This window comes from Haliotis asinina, chromosome 12, assembly GCF_037392515.1.
Source record: "Haliotis asinina isolate JCU_RB_2024 chromosome 12, JCU_Hal_asi_v2, whole genome shotgun sequence".
Classification (NCBI taxonomy): Eukaryota; Metazoa; Mollusca; class Gastropoda; order Lepetellida; family Haliotidae; genus Haliotis; species Haliotis asinina.
Window position 1 is genome coordinate 17,943,782 of NC_090291.1, and position 27,727 is coordinate 17,971,508.

General features: G+C 37.8%; 1 protein-coding gene across 1 annotated transcript; it reads right to left on the reverse strand.

Annotated features, from left to right (window-relative positions):
- Positions 1-5,533: 5,533 nt before the first annotated feature.
- On the reverse strand, positions 5,534-27,387 carry LOC137258590 (sodium- and chloride-dependent glycine transporter 2-like). The gene is made up of 13 exons (XM_067796296.1): positions 27,204-27,387; positions 21,748-21,879; positions 18,450-18,729; positions 16,837-16,969; positions 16,343-16,477; positions 12,115-12,218; positions 11,619-11,743; positions 10,525-10,637; positions 8,572-8,703; positions 8,084-8,183; positions 7,622-7,722; positions 6,611-6,778; positions 5,534-5,677 (listed from the first exon to the last, which is right to left on the reverse strand). The coding sequence occupies exons 1-13, from the start codon at positions 27,385-27,387 to the stop codon at positions 5,534-5,536; spliced, it is 1,851 nt and encodes a 616-aa protein (XP_067652397.1).
- Between the last annotated feature and the right edge of the window lie 340 nt (positions 27,388-27,727).

Here is a 27,727-nt window from a genome sequence, read left to right on the forward strand (position 1 = left end):
GCCACTGGAACGTATTCTGCACTTGATCTAACTCTCACAGAGTCGAACATTGTCAATGAATTTGAATGGTCTGTACATGATGACCTTTGCGGAAGCGATCACTTCCCTACGCTCCTGAAATCTATAACACCAGGTGACAATCCACCTTCATCCCGGTGGAATTTCACTAAGGCAAATTGGCCTGTATATGAGCAATTATGCGTTGACAAATTAACACCTGATCACTTCAGTAATGTACCAGATCCCATCTTGATGTTCTCAACACAACTGAATGAAATTGCTGATCAAACCATTCCCAAGTCCTCTGCAACTCCTCATATTCGTAAACCATGGTTTACTGACGAGTGCAAACAGGCAAGAAAACGTAGGAAGAAAGCAGAAAAATATTTTCGCAGACATCCTACTGTTCATAACTTCAACAACGTTAAAATTACTAGTGCTAAGGCACGACGGACGTATAAGCAAAACAAGCGCCAATCTTGGAGGAACTATGTTTCAAAAATTAATTCACGTACACCCATGTCTAAGGTGTGGAACATGGTTCAGCGAATAAAAGGCAAAGGTTCAAAATCTGCAGTTCACCATCTTAAAGATGGTGACAAATTAGTAACTTACAAAGCAGACATTGCAAATAAAATTGGCGAAACTCTTGCCAAAAACTCATCATCAGCAAATTATGTTCCTGAGTTTCAGAGGTATCAGAAACACCAGGAAAAGACAAAAGTTAATTTCGATTCCAATAATGGTGAAGACTATAATGAAGTGTTTTCGTTACATGAGCTCCATACGGCTCTTGATCAAGCTCATGATACTGCAGCAGGTGATGACAATGTTCATTACCAGCTATTGAAACACTTGCCTGAACCATGTCTGGTCACACTTTTAGATATATTTGACAAAATATGGACGTCTGGAATTTTTCCTCCTTCGTGGCGTAATGCCATTGTAGTGCCAATACCAAAACCTGGCCGGGATCACACGGACCCATCAAATTACAGACCGATATCTTTAACCAGCTGCGTCTGTAAAACCATGGAACGAATGGTAAATAACAGATTAATTTGGTATTTTGAAACTAATAACCTCATTACAAATATTCAATGTGGTTTTCGGAAGAATCGAAGTACTATTGATCATTTAGTACGTTTAGAATCCTTCGTCAAAAATGCGATTATCACCAAACAACACGCTGTATCTATATTTTTTGATCTTGAGAAAGCATACGATACTACGTGGAAGCATGGCATTTTAAAGGATTTACATGATTTCGGTTTGCGAGGTCGTTTGCCTCTCTTTATATCACAGTTTTTAACCGACAGGCAGTTTCAAGTCCGAGTGGGTTCAACCCTGTCTGCTCATTATAATCAGGATCAGGGTGTCCCACAAGGTAGTATTTTGTCGGTCACGCTGTTTAGTATTAAAATAAATAGTCTTTCAAAGGTTTTAAGTGATTCAATTGATGGATCATTATTTGTGGATGATTTTAATATTTCTTGCCGTGGTAAAAATATGCGAACTATTGAGAGACAGTTACAAATTTGTCTAAACAAAATTCATAAATGGTGTCTGGAAAACGGGTTTAAATTTTCTAAAACTAAAACCAATTGTATACATTTTTGTAGGAAATACAAACCCCATAAAGACCCCGAATTATCATTAAATGGCACACCCATCAAAGTTGTGAAGGAGGCTAAATTTCTTGGTCTCATCTTTGACTCGCATCTAACCTTTCTGCCCCACATTAAGTACCTCAAAGTCAAATGTCTGAAGGCACTCGATTTGTTAAAAGTTGTTTCTGATTCAAAGTGGGGAGGGGACCAAACTACCCTCCTTCACTTATATAGATCTCTGGTTCGATCGAAACTTGATTACGGTTCCATTGTGTATGGTGGAGCCTGCAAAAGCAACCTAAAGCTATTAGATTCTGTACATCACCAAGGTCTGAGGCTATGTCTTGGATCTTTCAGAACATCTCCCATTGACAGTCTCTACGTTGAGGCCGATGAACCATCTCTAAACCTTCGCCGTATCAAATTGTCTTTACAATATATCACAAAGTTATATTCTAATGAATCCAATCCTGCTCATAACTGCGTTTTTAATCCTCTTTATGAGGATTTGTATAATAAACAAACTTCACTTGTTCCACCTCTTGGGATCAGAATCCAGCAATTCATTTCTGCTGCTGGCATTGAGCTGAAGAATATTTCTCCTTCCCGGCTTTTTTCTTCTCCCCCTTGGCAAATGGTGAGGCCACAAGTTGACCTAACATTGACAATGTTTAAAAAATCAGATACTAATGAACTACAATATAAACAAGAATTCATTCAATTAAAACATAAATATAATACATACAAATCCTTCTTTACAGATGGGTCCAAGGATGGTGGCGCAGTGGCGTGTGCCACTGTCATTGGATCTAGAACAATCTCTTCTAGAATACCTAATGATAGCTCTATTTTTACAGCAGAAGCAAACGCAATACTAACAGCTCTTAAATATATTCAAAGACATCCTAAATATAAACAGTATATAATCTTTTCAGACTCTCTTTCTTGTCTTCAGGCTATTAAAAACATATCTTGTAACCATCCACTTTTAACAGAAATTATTGAGTTATATAATGTTCTCGCTACTGGCCAATGCGACATCGTCTTTTGTTGGTTACCCAGCCACGTTGGCATTTCTGGCAACACAATGGCTGATCTTGCCGCTAAGGCAGCACTCAATAAATCTGTGACACCACTTCTGATTCCATACTCAGACTATAAAGCTACAATTAGATCTTATATCTGTGATCTAATGCAGAAGCAGTGGGACACCCAAGTGGGTATTAATAAATTACATGAAATAAAACCCTATATTGGTTACACCTACTTGGGTTGTCAGTCCAGATTTGAGGAGGTTGTTATGCGACGATGTCGCATTGGCCATACTAGATATACTCACGAATATATACTTAAAGGTGAGGATGCTCCGTTTTGTATCCCTTGTGATGAGGGAATCACGGTCAAGCATATCTTGCTTGACTGTATTGATTTTGCCATCACAAGGGATAAATACTTTAATGTCAAAACAATGAAGGATCTTTTTAATGTTAATTATCATTTAATCATTGAATTTTTAAAGGAAATAGAATTATTACATAAATTTTGAATAATATGTTTTGTAAATAGAAAGCTGATATTTTAACCATGGTGGTAAGAATTGTCAACTGCGATCGTTAGTGGCTGTGCCCTCAAAGGGGGTTAAAGTAGCGTAAAATTATTGTCCCCCTGAGAGGATACGTAAGTCCCAAAACTTTCAAAGTGAAATCTTAACTGACCAATTTTTTAAACGTAGTATTTTTGTCATTTTAAATTTCGGCTACATTTTCCTACAATCACCAACGGCTGAGGGGATGGTGTAAATCCAGCTAGGGTCCATGCAGGTAGCAAAAGTAATGTAAGTCCCCATGGTCCCTAGTATGGTGATCTACCTTCAGTTGTTGGCGATCTACAGCCCGTATTTTACATTGTATTGTCAAAATAGTGGTATTTGTTTTAACTCTCCACACTAGTTTTAATTGTAACTGTGATATTCTAGTTGCTTTACTGTCCTTTGACGACAGGTGATTATAATGTATACATATTTCATTTCAATATCAAAATGTTCTCGTCACGATATGGCTGAACTATTGCCGATGTGACGTTAAATATTAACTCACTCACTCACTCACTTAGACTGACTCTATCCCGGACCTTCATAAAAAGGGTAGTGAATCAAATGAAACTACTTGCAGAATTGAACCATTCAATAATGAATGCATTTCCATAAGCCTGTTTCAAATTTGTGTGGAAAGACCAACCTGATAAAATGTAAAGAGACGCAATTGCTATAGCACCTGAATATGGAGGAATTAGAGCCCCACTCATTAAGAACATTATTTTTGCGCATCGATAAAGAGGGTATATTCCGGTAGCTGAAATAGAAAGCATTATTTGGAAATTGTATAGCTCTCTACAGAAGACTTTGATCCTGAACATATGGAAAAAACATAGCATAGGAATGTGGATCATATTTACTAAAGCAATATAAGACATTAACTCAAATGACATGTTAAACCAACATGTATTTGGTTTAATTATATGTTTTAAAATGTGTCACCAGACAATTTTCATAAAGTTTTGGCGCCCGATCTCGCTTCTATCAATCTTCCATAAATTTGCATTTAAGGCAATTTGCAAATAGAATTAAGACTGTATTAGATACGCTTATAAATGAAGTTTAAACAGGGTTTATGTCTGGGAGATATATTGGTAATGACTCATCAGATTTCTGGTCTTATGGAATTCACAGAAAACTATCAAATACCTCGTTTGTTATTACAGATTGATTTTGAAAAAAACAACAACATTGAACTCTTTTGGTTTTGGAAACAAAACCTGGATTAAGACCTTTTACTATGGAATTTAATCTTGTGTGATAGTAAATGGATTTGTATCACATTTAATTATCTTTGACATAACCAGAGGGTGTCGCCAAGGCGACCCCTTGTCACCTTATTTATTCCTCCTATGTGCCGAAGTAGCTGCTACACTCATCAGAAATAATGATAACACAAAAGGAGTACAATAGGGAATACAGAACATTTACTCTCTCAATTTGAAAATGGTACTACCTGTGTTGTAGATGGTTCAGAAAAAAATATTTCTACGCCACCCTATAGGTATTAACACTATTTCCTCGATTCTCTGGGTTAAATTATAATATCGGAAAACCAAGATTAATATGGATTGGTTCAAAGAAAAGATCAAGTATAGAACTATTCTGGACATCCTGTCACCTTCTGTTATAATACATGTGTAACTGTGTATAAATGTGTGCGGGTATATATAATTTCGAGGGAAATATATATTGGTCCAGTGCAAGAGTACACTTTACTTACGATCTAATGAACCAGAATACGGGGGAATTCTATACTTACGAAGAACAACAAAACATGCAGTTAAGTTACAACACATATCTTAAGATACTATGGTATCAAATCTGCCATCAAACACTGTAACTTTCTCCTATACTGCCAATCAATATGTTCAAACTTAGTCTTAGGGGTAAAGACTCCAAAACGTATTATCTTTCTTTACTAGACCTCATTGCTCTTCCACATTTTTCAGTTTTACTACAGTGGAAGTTGTCTACAACTGAAGAAATAGTCCGGTCAAGACAGAGTGTTGGATTGTAGAGCTAGTGATACATGTACAAGCCACAGGTGGAACCGAGACCTTATGCTGGTGTTGACAACTTGCCGGATTGGACAGATGCTGGTTTTGTCAGATTCCACTGTATATGAATTCCGCCACGGTAAATTTGAGATGTTGCCGATGTGACGTTAAATATCAACTCACTCACTCATTTACTAGACCCCAATTACAATAAATCATATGCACATATAAAAGGGAAAGAGTATGAAAGGGTCTCAGTGTGATAGCACTATGTTACACAACATCCATACAGTGATAAATCGATGTTTTGGTCTTTCCCATCATATGCATCATGAAAGTTGTTTGGTTTTGGTGTGTAATAGTCGCATGACAAGACTTTCTGGTTGCTTGTGCATCTTCTCAAGATACAGCGCCCTGGCTTCAGGCAGCGAAGGACCCCAGTCAGTAGACGGAGAACTTGCGAGTCGGAGACGCTGTTAAATGCATAAACGTACTGTTTGTGATTTATAGATTGATTGGAATAGATCTTTAAAGACAAAACAGCTGCCATAATAGTAAGAACTCTCTGTCAAAAGTGCAATTTCTGTCGTATTGGAGAGTACAAGTACATCATGTGATGCCAGTGCAAAACGAGGTTTCATCTGGCCTTAAGTGGACAATAGCTCTGGAAATTATGTGAATGGAACACTAAAGATGGCACCAACTGTAAGCATAAGTAGATGTGTTTGATCATCAGCCTTAAGGCATCATGAAATCAGATTGTCCTCAAAATGTGAGCAACCAGTGGCTTTCGTAACAAATGCCGAGTGTTCATATGAACTTACATAGCACGTATGCTTAGAAAGGGGAAATCTCATAAAGATGATCTCACAAAATGCTTTGAAAGTTTTTATAATGTCTTTGAATGTTCTATTCCGTCCAACCCTACCCTTCTTTGGCATGAATGCGAATGGTCAGTTTCCATTCGTAACTAGTCGTGTCATTTTGGCAAGCCCGATGGCGACTCGCACCCTTCTCGGGGCCATGCTTACGACTGGGCTCTGTCTAATCTCAAAAGGTCTCTGGGATGAAATCAGTCAGTTACTATTTCTAAGGAAAGATAACTCACAATTTCCGAACACGTCTACTCCTAGAAAGTTACAATACAAAACGGAAGTCACTTTTAGAACGTTTCTTAATTCGTTAACAAATATCAGTGACAAGATACTTTTACAATCATACAAATAATAGTAAAAAGTGATAATCACAGAGAAAGTCATTCCACATTTGTTACGCGCAATAACTGCGTACTACACTGGTACAGGTTTTCTTGTCGGTCACGGAAAAAGACAAGTAGTTACAAATGGACCATCTGGATGTAGATTTCTTTCCTGGTGCATTACGTATAGTTAAATATGTAAACCTACCTCAACAAAAGTTCCTTTCTTCTTGAAAAGCTGGTATACCAGCATCACGGGTATTGGCAATGATATCGCTGCTGCCATTAAGATTCCAATCACCTTTGCGTATTCAGGATAGATGTATTCGCCATAGCTTGGAGGGTCGTAGAGAAACAGGGAAAGAATCAAGGAAGCCTGTGAGGGAAAACTTGTACATTATTGTAACTGTTAGAAGTAAGCAGGTCCTCCTTAACATCAATATGAATAGTATGGCAGTTAAATAACGGAATATCAACATGACATAACTAGAAAGCCGAAGGTGATGCATGTATATGACAGTCAGCAATTTGGCGAAACTACGTGTCCTCACATCGTGATGGCAAACCAACAACACGCCATAGATTTGAGGGGAGAGAGAAATATAGTGGAGTAGGGGAAATATCAGGTGCGCATGTGAGGGATATGAGGGAACAATAACAGCTTGTAAACGTGAGCGAGTCTGGTTATGGGCCACTTTAAAAAGTATGACGTGCCTGAAATATTGATTTCTGACCTCTCTCTTTTCTATGCCTTATTTTCACAGGTAACGAATTACATAAATATTCACTTGCACTACGATGAAAACACGGTGTCTTGAAAGGGTATACGGAACCGAAAGACACTATCACATGGTCTTGCAGTTCCGTACACCCTTTCAAAAGACCCAGTGTGACGTATTTACTACCCGCACTGTGTCATTATAGAACCGATACTGAAAACAAAACAACAACAAAAACAAAACAAAAACAGCATTTAATCCTGGGCAAAATGAGACGCAAAACGTTTTGCCATGATTCTTTTCCTGAACGGCCATAAAGTGAGATGACTCGGAATGGTTTAGTTTCTGATAAAACTCATCGAATTCGAGGCTTAGTTAAACAAGAGAAAAACAGAAACTTTTAATTTTTGTTGGACACAAACAATACAAAATTATAGATAAAATTGTTACTCTCTATACACTCATAATTGTATACGCCAATGATATGAACTTCAACTTACGAAGAGAATGACAGGGGTGAAATAGGAAGATGAGACTTTCAGCACCCATGGGAAACGTCTTCCCATCATCATCTCAACATCGTTGCTATATCTCTCCGAACCTGTGAAACCCCACGGACATTTTAAATGGATATTTGATCATAAAACGGTCATAAAAGGAAATCCATTTTGAATGTGTCAGAATGTTATGCGTTAAAAGTAGTAGCGTATTTGTAGGTATGTCAGTTTCCAGATTAGTATCGAACAGCAAAGAAGTTTGGAATTAGTCTGAAGGCACACATTAGTGTGTCCCAGACTCCCTGAATAACATTAGTTTCCCTACTGCCCCTTGGTTTCCCAAGTTCCTGGATCTCTCGACTCACCGGGACTCATTTTCAATTTAAATTTGTCTGTTATTATCACAGTGATATATGTTCAATAAATTTGCACTCTGTGTAACCTGCCTCCGCATATCTAACGTACCATAGATCCAATTGATGGCGACACACTCTAGACAACCAACAAGCAGTGCATTGAACGAGGATGCATACCACTCTAACAGCTGAAACAAGTACACGCCACCCTGAAATATACCACGCATACAGAAGTCATGAAAAATCATAAACCATGAAACTGAAACATTTACTTGTAATACAGAAATTATTTAGAAGAATGGTTTCAGTAACTGATTCATTGTTTTACTTCGAAACATAACCATAGAATGAACTGCGTGACAGATACATTTCTCAACAAGTTTATTCATTTTCCGAAGATCGCATGCCCGTTTATGTTAAGCATTTGTTCGCTTTGACGCAGTGTTTTTTTATTATGTCCTCATGGAATGTCCTCAACCAAAGATATCATTATCGCACAATTCTTTCTTTGCGAAGCTTTGAAAAGACCAGTTGGCACTTGTCCCCGACAAGAAGGGAATGAATGTATGGATATGGTAAAACTTCACCGAGCCTCACTTCAGTTGCATAGGGGATGGAAATTCCAAAGCTGAACAGACACACTCCAGCAGTGACATGCACTCTTCGATGTTGAAGGTACTTTGGGCAGGCTTCTACTATACCAGCTATTACCGTTTCCATTGGACCAAACTGTAGGAAAAATAAAGTGTGTATGTCTTCCATGTCAGCAAGGAACAGGGATAATTATTTAAGGGATTGTTTAGCGTCATCTTCCAACTGTTACCACAGTATCTGCCATCTGAACAGACCACGCCGATATTTTCTTTCATGTGTAAGTAGGCATGGTCATGTGTTCATATCGCTGAAGCTGTTTTGATCATTTGGTAAACATGTTCAGAAAATCGAATTGTAAGAAGTACTGTCAGTTAAAGCTGTCAATCTGCATTCGCACTTGACTGAACATACGTTTGACATAGGTTGCTTTATTCAAATGTCAATATAAAAGTTTAAAAACTGCTGCGAAGCTATTTGTAATGTAACTGGGACGTAGAACATGACCTGCATAATTTTCAAATTCCCATTTCCAAGAAGGTTGCACCGATCGGGTTTACTTTATGCATCTCAGGTGCAACTTGACATGAAGTCATGGTGAAATATGCATTACAGCACGCAGAGGAAACTTCTTCTTAAATGTTCTTATTCCCAAAGGTACATGACATAGTACATGGCATTGACAGCGTTGTCCTTCATTCATTATCATATTATGATTATGATTATGATTATGATATGTAACACATCGTACAAGCCCTCCTCATCCTCCATTTGTTGATCTTAATACATTGCTCATAAATATCAATGTTACAGTACATGAAATAAAACAGCATACCGAGCATCTTTTCATCATTTTGTTCAACAGTTTGCATTCGCATTTGACGTACAGTCACTGTGATAGTTTGGACTGAACACAGTGCTTGAGGAAAAGGTGTGCTGCAGTGTATAACAGTGACTATATATCTTGTAGATTTGTATATATTTCAATAATAAGTGTGTTGATGATATGTATGATATCAACTCCATCTTTTCCAGTACTTCCAAACAACAAAAACAACAAACAAAGGCTGTACAAAACGGTAGTTCACGTACTACTTAAAACATGCAGATTACAGGTATCTAATGTATGAAAAAGACCAGTAAAGTTATGAAATACTCCAATAACCAAATCTTTTATAGCATTTTTACACAAGCACACACACGCGCGAGCGCGCTAAACATATATATGATACGGTTCGATTGTGAAATCAGGCATTCCGTGGAATGACTAAGAAGGTCAGCAATTTTGTATTTTATCATCGACAGATAAACGAAATTTATTGAACCGTTTCATAGAGTAACCCCAGAGTATCATCAACAAGTTTAGAAATTGTTTGAGAGATGGGTTGCAATGTCGAATTCAAAATATCATTTTAAAAAAATATAAAATCAAGGGGAATCACTCAGTCTATGTTCAATGTGACCTGTGTCTTCCTTCACAACTTAACGAAGCCCTACGCTTCTTTCAAGCAGAAATGCTTTTTACGTATAATTTCTTCAACAGATATCTCCTCCTATGACATGATTATCCTGCCCTTTAACGCCTCAATTTGTCTGTCACTCCTCGGTAAACGTTCTCCTTTAAAGAGTTCCATGCATATGGCATTGCATTTTTCGACATGCTGTTTTGAATTTGACAATAGTTACACAATTTCTGAGCAATGGCTTAGATATTTTGTATTTTTGTTGATGATACCCATGGATTACTCTGTGAATATTTGTTAATACATTTGGTTTCATTGCTGCGTTTTTTCACCTACGTAGGTACGCACGCACGCACGCACGCACGCACGCATGCATGCGTGTATCAGATAATATCAAATTAAGGTAGGATCAGCATAATGTTGTATCCATCTTGTTTCTTATCGTAACAATATGAAATTGACATGAAATTGATGATTAATCTTAAAGTGTATTTACCACGGAATCTATACCCATTGAAAACAGCATGATGAAGAATAACACTGCCCACAACTGAGAGACTGGTAGCTGGGCAATAGCTTCGGGATAGATGATGAACCCTAGACCAGAACCTGGAACAAACAAACAGTTGTTGATTTAGTAGATGCAGAATTACACACAAACATACGCATACTTTCATGACCTTTGAAAACGAAAAGGTTCAGCTACACACTTCTAGAATTATTCCATTTATGGTGGGTGGGGATGGGGATGGTGGAAGGGAATGATTGTGTCATTGAGGTACACTACATCCCTATTCAGAAGCGTAAACGTGCTCATAAAATTTGCATAATGATGACACTTTGTCTCGGTAAAGTGGAGAAATAAGACTGGGCTCAACAAGACTAAGAGTTATCTCTGTTTAAGCCATTCACAGTCCTCATGTACAATCTATGAATGATAACGCGTGTTAAGGATACACACGTCCGGGTCATCAGGAAGCATCCTCTACAAATGAAAGTTTCATACAAACGCAAGTGTGTAGCCTAATACTACCCAATCAGTATCACGCCAGATCCACATAAGACAGTGATAAGTACTATGAGTGAGTGAGAGAGGTAATATTTAACGTCACATCGGCAATACCTCCACCATATCGTGACGAGAACATTTAACATTTAAATAGAATATATGCATATTTTAAATATCTGTCAATGAAGGGCAGTAAAACAACGAGATTATCACGATTATAATTAAAACTAGATTTAAAGTTAAAACTAGCTTTAAAGTTAAAACTAGTATCACTTAGACAATACAATATGAAAACATGCTATAGGTCGACAACAACTAAAGGTAGAACATCATACTAAGGGACATGGGACTTACATAGACCCCACTTGGATTTACACCATCCCTTCAGCTGCTGGCGATTGTAGGAAATGTTAGCCAAACTAAAACAAGAATACTGCTTTTAGAAGTCTGGTAAGTTTCAGTTGACTTGAAAGGATTGGGACCTACGTGTCCTCTCTGGACAATAATTTTGCTATGAACAAATGCCCACTTCATACAAATGACATTAATTAATATATAAAATGAAAGCCATGACTGCTTACCCGATGACACGACTTCTGATATAGGTATTTGAGCCTGTTGCGCCATGAAGCCAAGTGTAGAAAAGACAACAAGACCACAGAATATACTGCTGCCTTCACCAATCACAGTAACTAACACTACGTCTCTGAAAAAATGATATTTTACTAACAGTTATTGTGATCCATAGCTGGAAATTTACAAAAATCAACACGCATTCATTGCCTCCCTTTATAACTTTGATGAGTGTAGTATAAACAATGAATACACTTGGCAGCGTTAGAGTTGATACAAAAACGTCTTCAGATGATGAATACTAGCAATGCATATGTAGCGATATACATGGTAAATTATAAGACCTGTAATGGTTGTAACATTGTAATGTTTCGGAGGCCTCATAGGTCATAATTTAAGCATACTCGGTTCGTTCAGGTGAGTTTCTATTATCGGTACATTTCCTACATGCGTTCATTATCTCGATATCTGAGTTCAGACGTCTCGTATCAAAGACATGTTCACCTGAAACAGTTGTTGTGGAAGTTGTTGTAGCTGCTCATGGTGATAAGGCCTCCGTATGTTGCACTCATGGAAAAAAACCCTTGTAGCAAAGCTTCCAGCCAGACCTTTGGGTGAAATAAACAGGTTATAATGTTCTACAAGTGTTCATATGTCCGTTAAGGTGTAAAGGTGCTTTAAAACATAACTAAATGTTTTATCGAAAATGATTTTAGAGGTAAATTGTCTGCAGTTATGTCCCATGAACTATGCAGCATGTGTTGATAGGTACGCATTCCATTCGAACCTGTGTTCAACCATAACGGACTGAGCGCTACACCATGCGTTTTGTTTATCCATGTATGTATATAGTGCCAAAACCCATTCCCTTGCCCAATTACATCCTTATGTTATGTTTGCTATGTTTCAGGTGAAGACATTTGTTTTAAAGTTGTTAATTCATCAATTGGAGGGCAACCAAGTTACGTGACACTGAATCCAGACAGGTCATGTCGTATATTGCCATGCTTCGCTTGGTGTTTTACCAAATACGTTTCTTTTAAGGATTGAGTTTGTAAAAAGATATATTCTGATAAACGGCTCAAAAACAAAAGTGAGTTACATTAACCTTGTGAATGCAGTAACTGGTAATTCTAACGCATATCAGAAAGAACCAGCATGTCCTGCAGCTGCAAGTTATAACGTATGCTATTAGTAAAAGATGTTTCACTGCCTTGAATCGTTTTGGCATAGAGATATAAAGACGGTTACAGTTTTCCCTGGTGACGGAATACCAATGTATCTTGACCAATGCCCAAGTTTGTTCACTTTATGTAAACATCTCTGTTTTACCAATAATATCACCACAGGGACGCATTCAGACTCATATCTGGTGAATCTCTAGGTCATTCAAGGAGAGGAACATCCTTTTTCACCAAAAATGGTCTCCTACTCATGAAAAAATGAGCTGGAGCTTTGGCTTGTTGAAAAATATATTCATTTCTTGGAAAATGAAGACATTCTTATGTTTCTTACTGTCATTGATGATGTGAAGTTGATAACGGCCAGAACTTAATGTTCCAGACACCTGACACCAGGCACCAAGAATTTCTACACCATTGGCTGATAATAGACCCCAAACGTAAACTTAGGGTGGATGTTTGACAGTTGCCTTGGTATGATAATGACGGCATTTTCATAGGAATATCGCTATACCCTCACGCGTCTACGAGTGTTGAAACATCTGAATATTGACTCATCCGAAAATAGCACCCGGCTCCAGTTTCGCAACACATCCTTAACTGTTTTCGATAGCTTTTGTTCTGGAGCGGTTTTCTGCACGGGACATAACATTTCGACATGAGACGGTCATGTGACTTACTTTCAGACCTAATGTTCTTCTAATTTGACGCCCCACAATGTTGCAAAATCTATCCTCAAGACACAATCTTCTTATGAAACGGTCATCTCTACTGGAAATACATTTTGGCGTGCTAGACCATTAGTATCAAATGTGCTTCGAGTGACCTTGAATGTCTTATACAGCTTTATCGTGCCATGGATCAACATTATTTGCTTTTTTCTCATGAGAGGCGAGTACCTCTCAACGTAACGATTTGAGTTCTCTGAAATGAAGTCATATTTTCTTCTTTTTACTGCTGACCTTCTGCGACACCAGTACGATACTTATGTATCCATACAGATCTAATTGTGAACATAATGCCCAACATCGACCTAAAACAGTTTTATTTTGCGTTAGGTTTATTACAGTTCAAAACTGGGAAGTGTTTTAGTATTCTTTCCACGTAACTTTGACATTATGTGTCATGCAAGTTAAGTGTCAATCTAATCCTTAGAAAGGAGCATAAATGTACCAACTAGTTAAAGAACGAATAAAATGACATTTTGTATTCTTTTAACCATTACATATGAAGGACGTGTAGTTACACCAAATTCTTTCTTAACAAAACGCGTGTTTAGTTGATACCGAGTGATTAAAAGTTGCCAAAGAGTCGCCTGCTTCACTCACGTCCGCCTACGAAACAACAGATTGTTACGTAAATCTGTAGCCAGAGCCCCTCAGTTCGTGCGTGCTAAATACATTTTGTTTGTGAGTGCGAAGCGAGAACTGTGGAAGCCTGTACGTATTAAATAAGATGGTTCGACACCTACCTCGCAAAAGCAATGTCATGCAAAATCCTGTTGTCTGTCAATCAAATATATATTTCACTATCAGTAGACAGTAGTTTAGGTTTTGTAACGCGACGAAAACAATCCTAAAAAGCATTTATTCTCAGAGTTGCGGATGTTCGAGACTGGGCGCCGCCAGTTATTAAAATCGTGGCGTCACGGTCTAAAGTAAGCTTGAGAATTAATAATTATTACATTATAGTATGTTTTCATCAAGTTAAAAGATCAAAAATAAAACTTCCTACTCGTAGTTAAATATGCTTTTGAATCATGACGAAAAGTCTTTATTTTGTATGACACCGCTTGTAACTACAAGAACGATTTATAACCATTATGACAACAACCGAGTTTGACAGAGTCGTCGATGTAAATAAGGTATATCTCTGAAAATGAGCGAAGCAGGTAACAAGATTAAATGGCAGTAGCTTCTGGAAACATAGAGCTTTCATTTTTCAAAACAACTGTCACGTTTACAGGTTTACACAATCCTATAAACAAGATAATCTACCTCCGGAAATGTACATGAATATACCTCACATTTCGTCAACGAGCGCGATCCTCTGACTGGTTGAAATTTCGTTCGCGGGAGAAAATTGTGCACTCAAGAAGATCGATTTATGGCAATAAAATGTCGAAATGAATAGTTTTAATGAAGGGGTTTATATCGATGTCATCAAATGATTTATGTATTTCTACCCCCTATAGTATGTGTCTGATCTTTTAAATATGTTAGAAACAATAATATAATAAAATACATCACCTATCTTCCTTATCCTTTGAAGCCATAGTGTTGTCCATTTACATCTGTAGTATTGATTACGGCAGCTTGTCATAATACAGTGATGGTATATGAAATGGTGCTGTGTCATTTTCATATTAGGCATTTGAACTTTCATAATGTACCAATAACGAGGTATTAATATTTGCTTCTTTCAGGTTATAGCTAAGAACCGAAATTCAAAATTGAATGTAACAAACCTTTTATCGTGAGCTGTATATTTACATCTACATGTACAAACTGCAACAAGTATATTAACTGCTAATCTTCAGTATCTATGTACCTTGGGCAATGTCCACATTCTTGTCAACGTCCATCGTCATTGGTTGTAAGGAAACAGGTATTTTAAGAAGATTTTCCCAGTTTTATTTTATGATAATGGTTATTGCCGTTGTACGTGAATAGCAGCTAGGCAATAGCAGTCTAGTGTAAACTTGTCAAAGTTGTCATTTTCAGCAATTTGGGTACGGTAACATTGGGTACGGCACGGTGGCCATAATAGCAGGTTGAAGCAGTCCTAAAGTATTGTTCTCTCAGCGTCATGTAAGTTGTTTCAAAACCTGCATATTAAATGGCTCAAATTTTTTGAGCATGTGACATTTAGAAATGTGCCCTGTATATCTAGAAATTTCTTATTTGAACATGACAGTTGGTAAAATGTAGATTTCAAAGTATTTTATTGAAGTATTGAAGTATTGTAAATGTGGTCTAATATTAAGCCATACATGCCAATATTTTATCCAAATTTTTCAAGTTACATCATATTCCAAGAGTATTCAAGCATTATATGTAGAACAGTAACTCTTTGAGAAATGTTTTGAAGGTTTAATGTTCAAGGTCATGTGTATATGTTCTCCCACAGTTTAAGCCTGAGTTAGAGTAATATTGTTCGTTGTTTCAAGCTAGGTTTGTTCAAGTTAATGTTTGTGAAGAACTAAAAATAAGCTCTAAGCTGGGAGTTAATTAAGTATGTGGTGACCGGTAACCTTAGATGTGTATCATGCACGTAGCATGCGCACTTGAATTCGTTCCCTGCAACCCTTGTTCAATCATAAAAGCCTGAACGCTAAACAATACTTTCATTGTTTATTCAGACCACCCAACTTAAAGGAACATCAGAACCTGGGAAGCAATGACCACACATATAAAACAACTGCCAAGTGTTATTAAATGTTATTAAATCGTAAAGCTTCGAGGTTTTGGAATTCCTACCATGCCTTATATACTGTTTAAATTTATATAGAACCTGAACGTTACATCACTAATGATGCTCGAGCATCTCACCTGTACATTGCCGAGCCGGGAGAAGTCTGGACGGAGGAAATACAGTATACCCTCCCCAGCACCCGGCATCATGCACGACCTGACCAGCAGCACCGTTAGTAGAACATAGGGAAGAATGGCAGTCACGTACACAACCTGTTTTATTGAAAATTCAGAAAGAAATAGCCAAAGCAAATATTCAAGTCTCGTCAGGCACAAAGTCGTTGAATACATGATCAACGCCCAGTACGATGGGGTGCGATAACAGGAAAGAACTGATCACCGATCCTGATCACTTGACAAACATTAAAGTACTTGAATGTGATCACCAACGGGTTAATTTGTTCAAGGGAGATTGTTTGACCAGTCATAAGGACTATGTCTTGGATATTTCATAACAGATGAAAAGAGGAATGAGGTAGGACAATGCCTTCGGCAATTTTGTGAAGACCGGCGTCACATTCCAAAACGTTTCATGGAAGTGTTTGGTCTGATCCGTTTGATTGATATCCTACCTTTCCAACAGACTTCACACCTTTCATCAGACACAGAAACACAACGAACCAGGAGACAAGGATACAGAGGAGGAGATGAGCCTGAACCGTCCCGAAACTGTCGATACCGCTCGACACTCGCAGTGTGTTGTACCTGTCAAAAGCCCAAAGATACTTCTCAAGACAGATCATGCGACATTGGCTATAACTATAACTGTAATCATTTAGTCATGCCATGTTTACTGAAGCTAAAATATGAATAATATTTAAATATGATATAATTATCACTGTCCTTTTTTCTCACTAATGTCAATCTTTTTCTGTTTGAGTCTGGAATAAATGTACACAAATAATCAGGTATACACAAACACTTTTGTTCAAATGTGAACAGTAATTATCATTTCTCAGGTCCAGTATCAAATCAGATCGTAAAATACATTCAGTAAAACCTTTCACGAAAAACAAAAAAAACCAAGGAATAAATAAAATTTGAGTTTGAGATGACACAGACCTGGCTTAGACTTCTGTAAACGATTTTCTTCCAAATTTTAAGAGAATAACTATGACAACAGATGATTGTTTATGTTGTTTGTTGTTTATTGGTGCAAATTTTCAGCTTTGTACTCGCGTCATGGGGCAGACAATCTAGAAAAGGACACGCTAACCATATGCACATTTGGGGCAAGATAGGATAATTTCTGTAAACAAGATATCCAGTCTGTCAATCCAGATGGAGTGCGAATCTTAAGACGAGACAAAAACTACGAATCAGTGAGTTCATGATAAGCATTAGCGAGGCAAAGTCAACATAGAGGGCCACATACCACGTACGTCAGACTTGGGGATAGTCAACATATTACCAATACAACGATTCCGAGAACTATTGAACGTTGTCTGACTGAAGGTGACAAATCTAGGTGTCTTTTTACACAATGTGTTACAATGAATAATGTATATGTTTAAAGACCATCACAGACAATGAAACAGTTAATTGCCCCTTCACTCTCAAACAAAAATGATGTCACTCGGTAAAAATAATGAATTTAATTGCAGAGATACCATGGCCTTCATGGTAATAACTCTTAATAAGCCCCAAGTACATTACAATACAATATATATAATCAAACATAATGTAAAAATATAGCTAAAATTCTGAAAGGTCACACAGCTTAATTGCAGGACTCCATTTTGCCTTTATATGATTGGATCTGTTAACAAAACCCAGACAAAACCAACAAAAAAAAAAGAAAAGAAACACGGAGGCTGAATAAATGAACACAACTAATTTTAACTATTTGTATTTGATAACAGTAAATACAACTTAGTTATATGTGGGTATGTAAAGTTACAGGCTTGCAGACATCTTTCTCTAAGTTGTGAGTAAACAGGGAATACAAGTGGAAAATGAAAGTGGGCTTCGGCTGAACTGAAGTTACAAACACTGGAAATTTATTGGTCACAGATAACAATTTGAACAATTTACAACGACAGTTTTTAGTTCTAGAGTTCAAGGCATGTAGGAAAGGCTATGCTATTTGTGTTGGTCTGTGAGATGAAAATATCTGGGTTCAGGTGACGGGGTGACCATGGCCCCTGTAAACATACTTGTTATGCCCTAAAACCTAAGATCTTACTGCCAAAACTCCTCTGACGCCGTCAACGTTACATTTGACTTCCGCCATACGGAGTTGAGAAGCCGATGATCCTCCGTGCCGTTCGTCAGGTACACATCGGTGACTGATGAGCTGTTGGTAATCTTAGTGACACACAACTGGGTGTTCCACCAGTTGTCACATGTTGTCCATGGCAACACAGGCCAGAAAGACCGGTAAAAGTAGTAAACAGACCAGGCAATGATGAGGTTGTAAGGTAAGGTTCCAATGAATGAAACTGCAACCTGGGAGATGCCAATACCTGAAAATAGCCTTAATTTAGAGAGTGAGTGAGTTAATATTTAACGTCATTTCGGCATATTTCAGCCATATCGTGACCATAACGATTAATTTTAAATTTCGTGTGTGATCTTGTTGATTTGATACCAGCTTGAGTTGTGGCACATCAGGCCTCGGTAAACAGCAATCTGCCTGATGTTCACATACCAAAAATACTAACTGTAAAATACACACGTACACATGCGCGCGCGCACGCACGCACGCACGCACGCACACATACACTCGCACCAACACAAATACATGCATATACGCATGTGTATATATGTCACATTAACATCGCTGATGTTTCATATACATATTCGTGGCAGATAATACTAAGATACGTTTAAGTTAAGACGGGGGTAGCGCTGCACCTTGTATCTTATAGTAAAATATGAACTTAATCTTCTTTTTAATGATGCTAGTTTTATGCTAATCGACATACACGACGTCATACTATCGCCAGAGCAATTGTCATTAAGCACGAATGTGAAGAATGCATCTACCTAAGTCAGTGTGTGAGTGAGTTGAACTTTTATTGTCACAGTGGCAATATTCGGTCATTTGTATTTTAATTTTATTTTATTTTAATTGATTTTATACATAATAATTAATGGTAAAGCGTAAAAGAAATGTTGAAGGACAGTGAAAGACCTTGATTATCACATACTTGAATTTACATCTGGTAATGATATCTGAAACAGTTTAACTGTAGATGACAATACATGGTAGACACGGGTTATATACTCTTTAAAAAATAGGGGATCTTCATTTTTTTATTTACGATTTATCGGAGTCAATCAATATTGATATGATATTATTGAATGTTTTGAGAGTGCATCACCATTTGCACTTCCCTCCAACCATAGTTATTTGGAATGTAGTCGCTCTTGAAAGGTGATTGGTGTATGACACCTAATTAGCACGTATACGCTTTTCATTTTACAACAAACGACTAGAAACAAACATTAACAAATTTGTGATGCAAGATGAGTGTCAAAATTAATGTTCTAAGTGATTTCTCTACCTTCTTGAATAAAACGCCAAAATCATAAATGGAGCCACTGCGTTGTGCACGTGCATATCATGCGTTGTGTCTATTAATCCAATAGAGCACGTCTAGAATGTCATTGGGAGGAGCATTTCCTCGAGAGAGAGATCGGCCCCTGACCAACGTTCGCGAACTCAGACAGGTTGTCGTAGACGAATGGAACAATCTGTCAATGCAGTTCCTGCGTAATCTGGTGGTATCAATGTGACAGCGTTGTCGAGAGGTGGTTAAGGCTCGTGGTGAATACACCCACTACTGACGCTAAAGATGCACTCCCTAGAAACGTTAACAGTGGATTTCATTACAGGACATGATGGACTTCCATGTGACATGATGGAATTGGCAAAGTGCTGACATTTCTTTAACAAAATGTGCATACGTTTTAGACAACACTTGTTTTGTTGATTTGACGTTATCTTTCTAAAATGGAATAAATGATCTCGATTACTTTCAATGCACATTTTTATCACTGAAGTAGGGCACAAGATGATTAAACATGTATTGGGTAATCATTTTAGACTAGTACACGTTAATTGTCATACTTATAGAAACATGTAGAAATAGGCCTTGTCTCAAACTACGGGTGTTGCTTCAAATTTTACCATGACTAGGATGGTCAATACTTTTATTCAGAAAAATAATCGTCTAAGAGTACAAAATGTTAGAGATTTTTGTTGTGCTGAAAATGATGCTAATTGTCCCTTATGGAATTGACTGTCTCCTTACTGATTAACATGTGCGCATAATTTTAAACATCTCCTGATTTCAAATGAGACAAGTACTCTGTATACATTGGGGAAATAACTTTAAAATCCATGTAAAACAATTATAACGCATCCCGTCTTCCTTCATATGCTTGTATTAATAATGGGTCATGTGGTCTTGAGTGAGTGAGTGAGTGAGTGAGTGAGTGAGTGAGTTAATATCTAACGTCACATCGGCAATGTTTCAGCCATATCGGAATGAACAGGCACGATTTTTGTGCGATCTTAGGTTCCTCGTCACGTAGCTATGGAACGTAGAGGAATTGAGACGATGTCTGAAGATTGGTTTACTGTTGATAGCAGTCGTTGGCTATCGTTAGTGCAGTTACTGTTTCCAGTCAGAAAAAAACAAAAACAAAAACGTTCAACGAGCCCCTACTCTTCTACAATCAAAAACATCACAGTGTTTCAAAATACTGTCTGTCTGGTCCTTTTCTACACGAGGGCCATGTCTGAATGAGGAACGTTCAAGAACAGATGTAAGTCTTTCTTGCTACGAAATGAAACTAATGTCAAGACTGAAACCTTTCATATGTGTGCAAATCAGGACAAGAAATAAACAGGTGTTGCTTTACTAAATTAAATTATTTGTCCTGTTTATCTCAACAATCGACTAAACGTTTGTGAAAAAAATATAGTAAAATGATCTTCGTCGAGTAGTATCAGTAAAGGCGTAGATCTTCAGGGATGGTCCCAAGAATAAAATTCTATCGTCGTAATGCTTGAATGTTTAAGAAAAGCCAAAGATTCGACTAAAGAATGGATGAAGACATTAAGTAAATACAGCTGGATCAAAGCATGGGGCTGTGATACTGTGCTCAACTAAGTACTTATTTTACCCTGCCGAGATACGTAACCCATGTTTATGGTGTATGTTTGTGTATATGATTACCTTATTTTACATAGAAATGCGGGTGTGAAAGGAGTTGTTTAAATGTCCTTTGCAGGCAGGTGTCTGTGGTTTAAATGTACTTAGTAATGCTTATTACTTTTTCCCGTGACGACATAGCTGAATTACTGCATATGCCATTAATAGTGATGTTTGGAAAAGTAGAACGGCCTGTATAACTGTATGTGTTTACATGTGGTAGCATCATAAGACATTCAGATACGTTTAGGACAAATAACCACGAAATTCGGAGACATTTGTTGATTGTATGGCCTGTAAAATAGACGTTTGACAAACCTTTAAGCAACGGACAAATAGACCAAACGTGCGATGCACTCTTGCTTGAGAACTGCCCAATTGAAACCTCAAGGAAGAAGAGTGGAACAGAACACGTGAAAATCCCAGCAAAGTAGGGAATAAGAAACGCACCTGGAGAATAGAAAAACAAGATCAAATTAAATAACTTCCGAGATATAATATGCATTTTACGACGTTTGCTAGCTTTCCATGGAATGGGATGTGGTCTATTGACCAAATTATATCCCATGGACCTTGAACAGTAAACGAAATCGAGGATTTATTTCTCAAATTGCGAGGTGATCAATACAGGTTCTCGTGGGGGTGAAGTGGGTTTTATTGATGCACTAAACTATGTACGCGCATGTGGCGTACGTGGTCTTAGTAGTATAAACACATTTCGCTTGCACACAGCTACGTGCAGCTTGTGGCAGGGTCTCTCACAGGCGGATCTGAATACTCAATTCAGACACAGTGTACTGACTACGAGTTCACAAGTCAGTGATGTGTCTCCGCAATGCCGAGCGCAAGGCAAGGCAACTAATAGCCGTTTTTCCCCCAAAGCATGGTCCTGTGTTTCGATTTTTTTAACTCATTGAAATAAATTTAATATGGAAAGAGCATTTAGTTTCTCGCCCATGGCCTGTGTATTGTCACAGTTATGCCTTTTTGCGACATGTTTCAAATGTGTAAGTACGAATACTTGATTTTCGGATAAATGCCGTTACCCAGACTTCCACAGGTTTGCCTGCAGGACTGACCCAAAAACCAGAACATGAAAACTAAACATATTCGTCACCCACGTTTCTAATTGAAGTGCATGACTATGAATGACGTGTTACGAGTAAATAATTTATGAGCGACCGTACACCACAATGTGTTGTGTTCACATTACAGCAAGACGTGCTTTGGAAAACTTTGTGCTAAACGTTTACCTCGAACTTCCTTGACAGGAGCACCGTAAATTTGTGATTTTGTGCCGTTAACGTTAGTGAGTGAGTTTAGTTTTACGCCGCACTCAGCAATATTCCAGTCCCTAGTATGGTGATCTACCTTCAGTTGTTGGCAACCTATAGCTCAGTTTGATATTGTACTGTCCTCTATAGATGCATTGTTTTAGGCTTAATCACTAGTTTTAAGCTTTAGTCTGTGATACTGTAATTAGTTTTTTACAATGTGTGTACTATTAATTTATTTGTGTTTGTATAATTAATTGTTCTCGTCACGATATGGCTGCAACATTGCCGATGTGACGTTACATTTTAATTCACTCACTCACTCACTAATGTTAGACATAACGATTCTTTTGGGTGTTGCTCAGTACTTGGGGTTGGGCCACTCTGACTGGCACACAGAACACATCTGCATGTTATTTAAGAACGTGCTACTGGGCAGTACTATTGTGACAACGACATCCTGGAGAAACATGTGATGTCATGTGCGCGACGAATCTCTTGTAATTAAGTAACCCCATTAGGAGAACATAACGACCTCACCATGATCAGCATGAAGTCAGACTCGTCACCCATCAATCATATGTAAGACATCACTGGATGGGATGGATGAGTTATTATTTAAAGTCACATTTGCAATATTTCAGCCATGTCGTGACTAAGACAAGTTGCAAATACACCAGAAATACATGTAAATTATAGAAGCTGTCAACGAAGGACAGTAAAACATATCACAGTAATTTATAAGTAAAACTAGCGTCTATCTCTAACACTTAAGATCAAATGCGGGCAAGACAGTATAAAAATGGGCAATAGCTCGCTAAGAACTAAAGGCAGATCACCACACTTTGGACGTTAGGATGCAGTGGATCATATGGACATTGGGCATGGGGTAGGCATATGCCTTTTCGCATCCAGTTTGTCACGCGATAGTTTGAAGGATTTACATGAATGACTTGATGGACAGTTGGTTATAGTCCAATACATCTTTGGTCATTTGGCGTTCAGCGAGTGATACAAATCTCTGTCAACTGTCTATAGCACACTGTTAATTTATCCATATCCGCGACACATTTTATTGTATATGATCAATACTTTTATGCTATATGATCACGTTCATCGTATCACAACACTGGCTCCGTTTCGTGTTTCACAGCCCTCTGAAGACGTTTCTTACCGTAACCAGTATGCTGACAAAGCTATATTGGATATACGTCATTTGTAAGGTATTTCTCAGATATTGAACCAAAACAATAATACTTCAATGTAAGCGTTTATGCTATATTTATTACTAACCCTCTGGATCAGGTATCCAACTAGGGAATATACAGGTAGCAAAGGTACTGTAAGTCCCCATGTTCCCTAGTAAGGTGATCTACCTTCATTTGTTGGCGATTTATAGCCCGTGTTTTATATTGTATTGTCAGCGCTATTTACTAGAATGATTTACTTTTCTATGCTAGTTTTATACCCATATCTGTGACACCAAAGCAATTTTACTGTCCGTCGTGGCAGGTTTCATTCTTCAAAATGTTTTCATTCTTCTCATATAAATTGTTTTCGTCACGATATGACACAGATGTTGAAGATGTGACGTTAAATGTTAACTTACTACAGTGTAGGGAATAAGAAGTGGTGTCACAGAATTGTTGAGTGTTGCTTCACCAGCAAGATCGCATTGCCTTACCGGAAATGCCCACGTGGCTGGGAAACCAACAGAAGACGATGTCATATTGGCCAGTAGCAAGATTATTATACAATTAAATAATTACAATTAAAAGTGGACGTTTACAAGAAATATTTGTAATCGCCTGAAGGCAAGAAAGAGAGTCGGAAGAGATTATAAACTGTTTATGTTTAGGGTGTCTTTGAATATATGTAAGAACCGTTATTATGGCGTTAGCTTCAGTTGTAAAAATAGAACTGTTGCCTCGTAATCTAGAAGATATTGTTCTGGATCCAATGACAGTGGCACAGGACACTGCGCCACCGTCCTTGGACCAATCTGTAAATAAGGATCTATATTTGCCACATTTATGTTTTAATTGATTATGTCTATATTGTAATTCATTCGGTTTTTATTTTTTAAATGTAATTAATGTTAGGTCCACTCAGGGCCTAACCATTTGCCAAAGAGGAGAAGAAAGAAGTCGGGAAGGAGCTATATTTTCCAGCTCAATGCTAGAGTGAGTGAGTTATAATTTAACGTCACATATGCAATATCTCAGCCATATCGTGACGAGAACAATCATGAGTATGAAGAATATGTATATATTATAAGACCGTCGTCAAAGTACGGTAAAATAACTAGAGCATCACAATTCGAATTTAAAACTAGCATATGAAGTTAAAACTAACTGCATCATTTGAACTATACATAACATAAAAATAGGCTATAGATCACCAACAACTGACGGTAGATCACCATTCTAGGGACCAAAGGGACTTACATTATTTTTGCTACCTGCATGGACCCTAGCTGGATTTACACCATCCCCTCAGTTGCTGGTGACAAAAATACTACGTTTATAACATTGGTCAGTTTAAATTTCACTTTGAAAGTTTTCGGACTTACGTACCCTCTCAGGGGGACAATAATTTTACGCTACTTTAACCCCCTTTGGGAGAGCTCAATGCTAGAAGCAGGAAGAAATGGCTTAATTCTGAGTCCAATAGGAAGAAAAAGGGAAGACATTTTGTAATACAAATCCTCAAAAAGAGGATTAAAATCACAATTAAATATGGGATTAGACTCATTAGAAAGTTAATTTTGTAATGTATTGTAGAGAGAGTTTTATCGGACATTGGTTGAGAGAAGGGTCATCAGCTTCGACGTACAGACTGTCGATAGGATAGGTTCTAAAAGAACCAAGACGAAGTCTTAGGCCTTGGTGGTGGACAGAATCAAATAGTGTTAGGTTGCTTTGGCAAGCTCCACCATATACAATGAAGCCGTAATCAAGTTTAGATCGCACCAGTGATCTATATAAGGGAAGAAGGGTAGTTTGATCCCCTCCCCATTTTGAATTAGAAACGAACTTTAATAAATCGAGTGCCTTCAGGCATTGGGCTTTAAGGGATTTAATATGGGGCAAAAAGGTCAAAAGTGAATGGAAAATAAGTCCCAAGAACTTAGCCTCCTTGACCACTTTGATTGGGGTACCATAGTTCTGGGTCTTTATGAGGTTTGCATTTACGACAGAAGTGTATACAATTGGTTTTTGATTTAGAAAAAATTGAAGCCGTTTTCAAGACACCATTTACCTATTTTGTTTAAACACATCTGTAGTTGCCGTTCAATAGTATGCATATTTTTCCCACGACAAGAAATATTAAAATCATTCACAAATAACGATCCATCTATTAAATCATTTAAAACTTTAGATAAACTGTTGATCTTGATGCTAAAAAGAGTGACAGACAAAATACTGCCTTGTGGAACACCCTGATCGTGATTGTAATGATCAGACAGGGTAGAACCCACACGAACCTGGAATTGCCTGTCATTTAAAAAAGTTGGCTATAAATACAGGCAAACGACCTCGCAAGTCGAAGTCATGTAAATCTCGTAAAATGCCATATTTCCACGTAGTGTCATGTACCTTCCCAAGGTTAAAAAAGATAGAGACAGCGTGTTGTTTATTGATTAGAGCGTTTTTAACAAATGATTCTAAACGCACTTAGTGATCAACAGTACTTCTATTTTTACGGAAACCACATTGTATATCTGTGATAAGGTTTTTTGTTTCCAAGTACCAAACAAGTCGATTATTTATCATGCGTTCCGTGGTTTTGCAAACACAGCTAGTTAGTGAAATTGGTCGATAATTGGACGGATAGGTATGATCACGTCCAGATTTAGGAGATACTTTGAGTACACTTTATTCTGTTTATCTCCATTTGCTCTTTCCAAACAGAACAGTGTTTAGAAAATGAGGAATGGTCGCCTGAGCAGTTGGTGCATTTTTTAAAATCACTGTCACAATCTTCTGTTGTGTGTGTTTTCTCACCACAGTGAGCACACACAACAATGTGCAAGTATTTACACCGTGTCCATATTTCTGGCATTGAAAACACCATAGCGGGTTGGGGATATAGTTATCAACTTGAATGTTACAGTAGCCTGCCTTCACTGATTTGGGAGCATTTGGAGTTGAAAAAATAAACATATACGTGTTTGTTTTGATGGTTTCATTGTTTTTCCGAGTCGAAAAGGGCTTGACATAAAGCACACCTTCATCCTTCATTTCTGACACTATATCAAGGTCCGACATATCATCAAACATCACGATCTCTGTCTATACCTTTACTTGTGTTCAAGGTTTTGTGAGCAGAGGCCGTGACCTGAATACCCACGAAAGATTTAATGTTCATCAAGCTAGTTCATCAACCAAAAGCGTTACCCAGCACCCACCACGAGGAGGTGGTCGTTCACGGGTGCCTAAACGAATTGTTAATGATAATTGATAATTGTTCATAATGAAAACGTTTTGTCACACTTACCACCCCCATTTCTGTTACAAAGGTAGGGGAATCTCCAAAGTGAGCCAAGGCCAACTGAATAACCAAGGAGGGACAGAATGTATTCTCTCTTCCTGGACCATAGCTCCCTGGTTCTTACTGTGTCATTCTTAGTGTTGGTATATGTTTGACAGTCAGCGTTCAGAAACACGTCCGGCTCCGACATGGCAGAGCGTCAGTGTAAAGTTCTCACATGAGGACCATTCTTTGCCGTGTGCCTATATATGTAAGTAGGACACTTCTAGCAACGCAAAGGAAAAACAAACAAATAAAAAATAAGGTTTAAAAAACCCAAAACTCTTTTCACCTGAAGTGGAAAGTTGTCTTACAGCGAAGCCTAATTATACTCAATACACGTTTGTGTAACTTGCAAGAACGGGTGACATAATCCATCCAGATTGTGATTGTATCACCTATTTCAGCGCGGCTAACTCGCGCAAGCTACTTGTCGCTGCATAGTTGGACCCTGGAGATTCACGGAAAATGTTTCCGTTTGTTTTATGCAG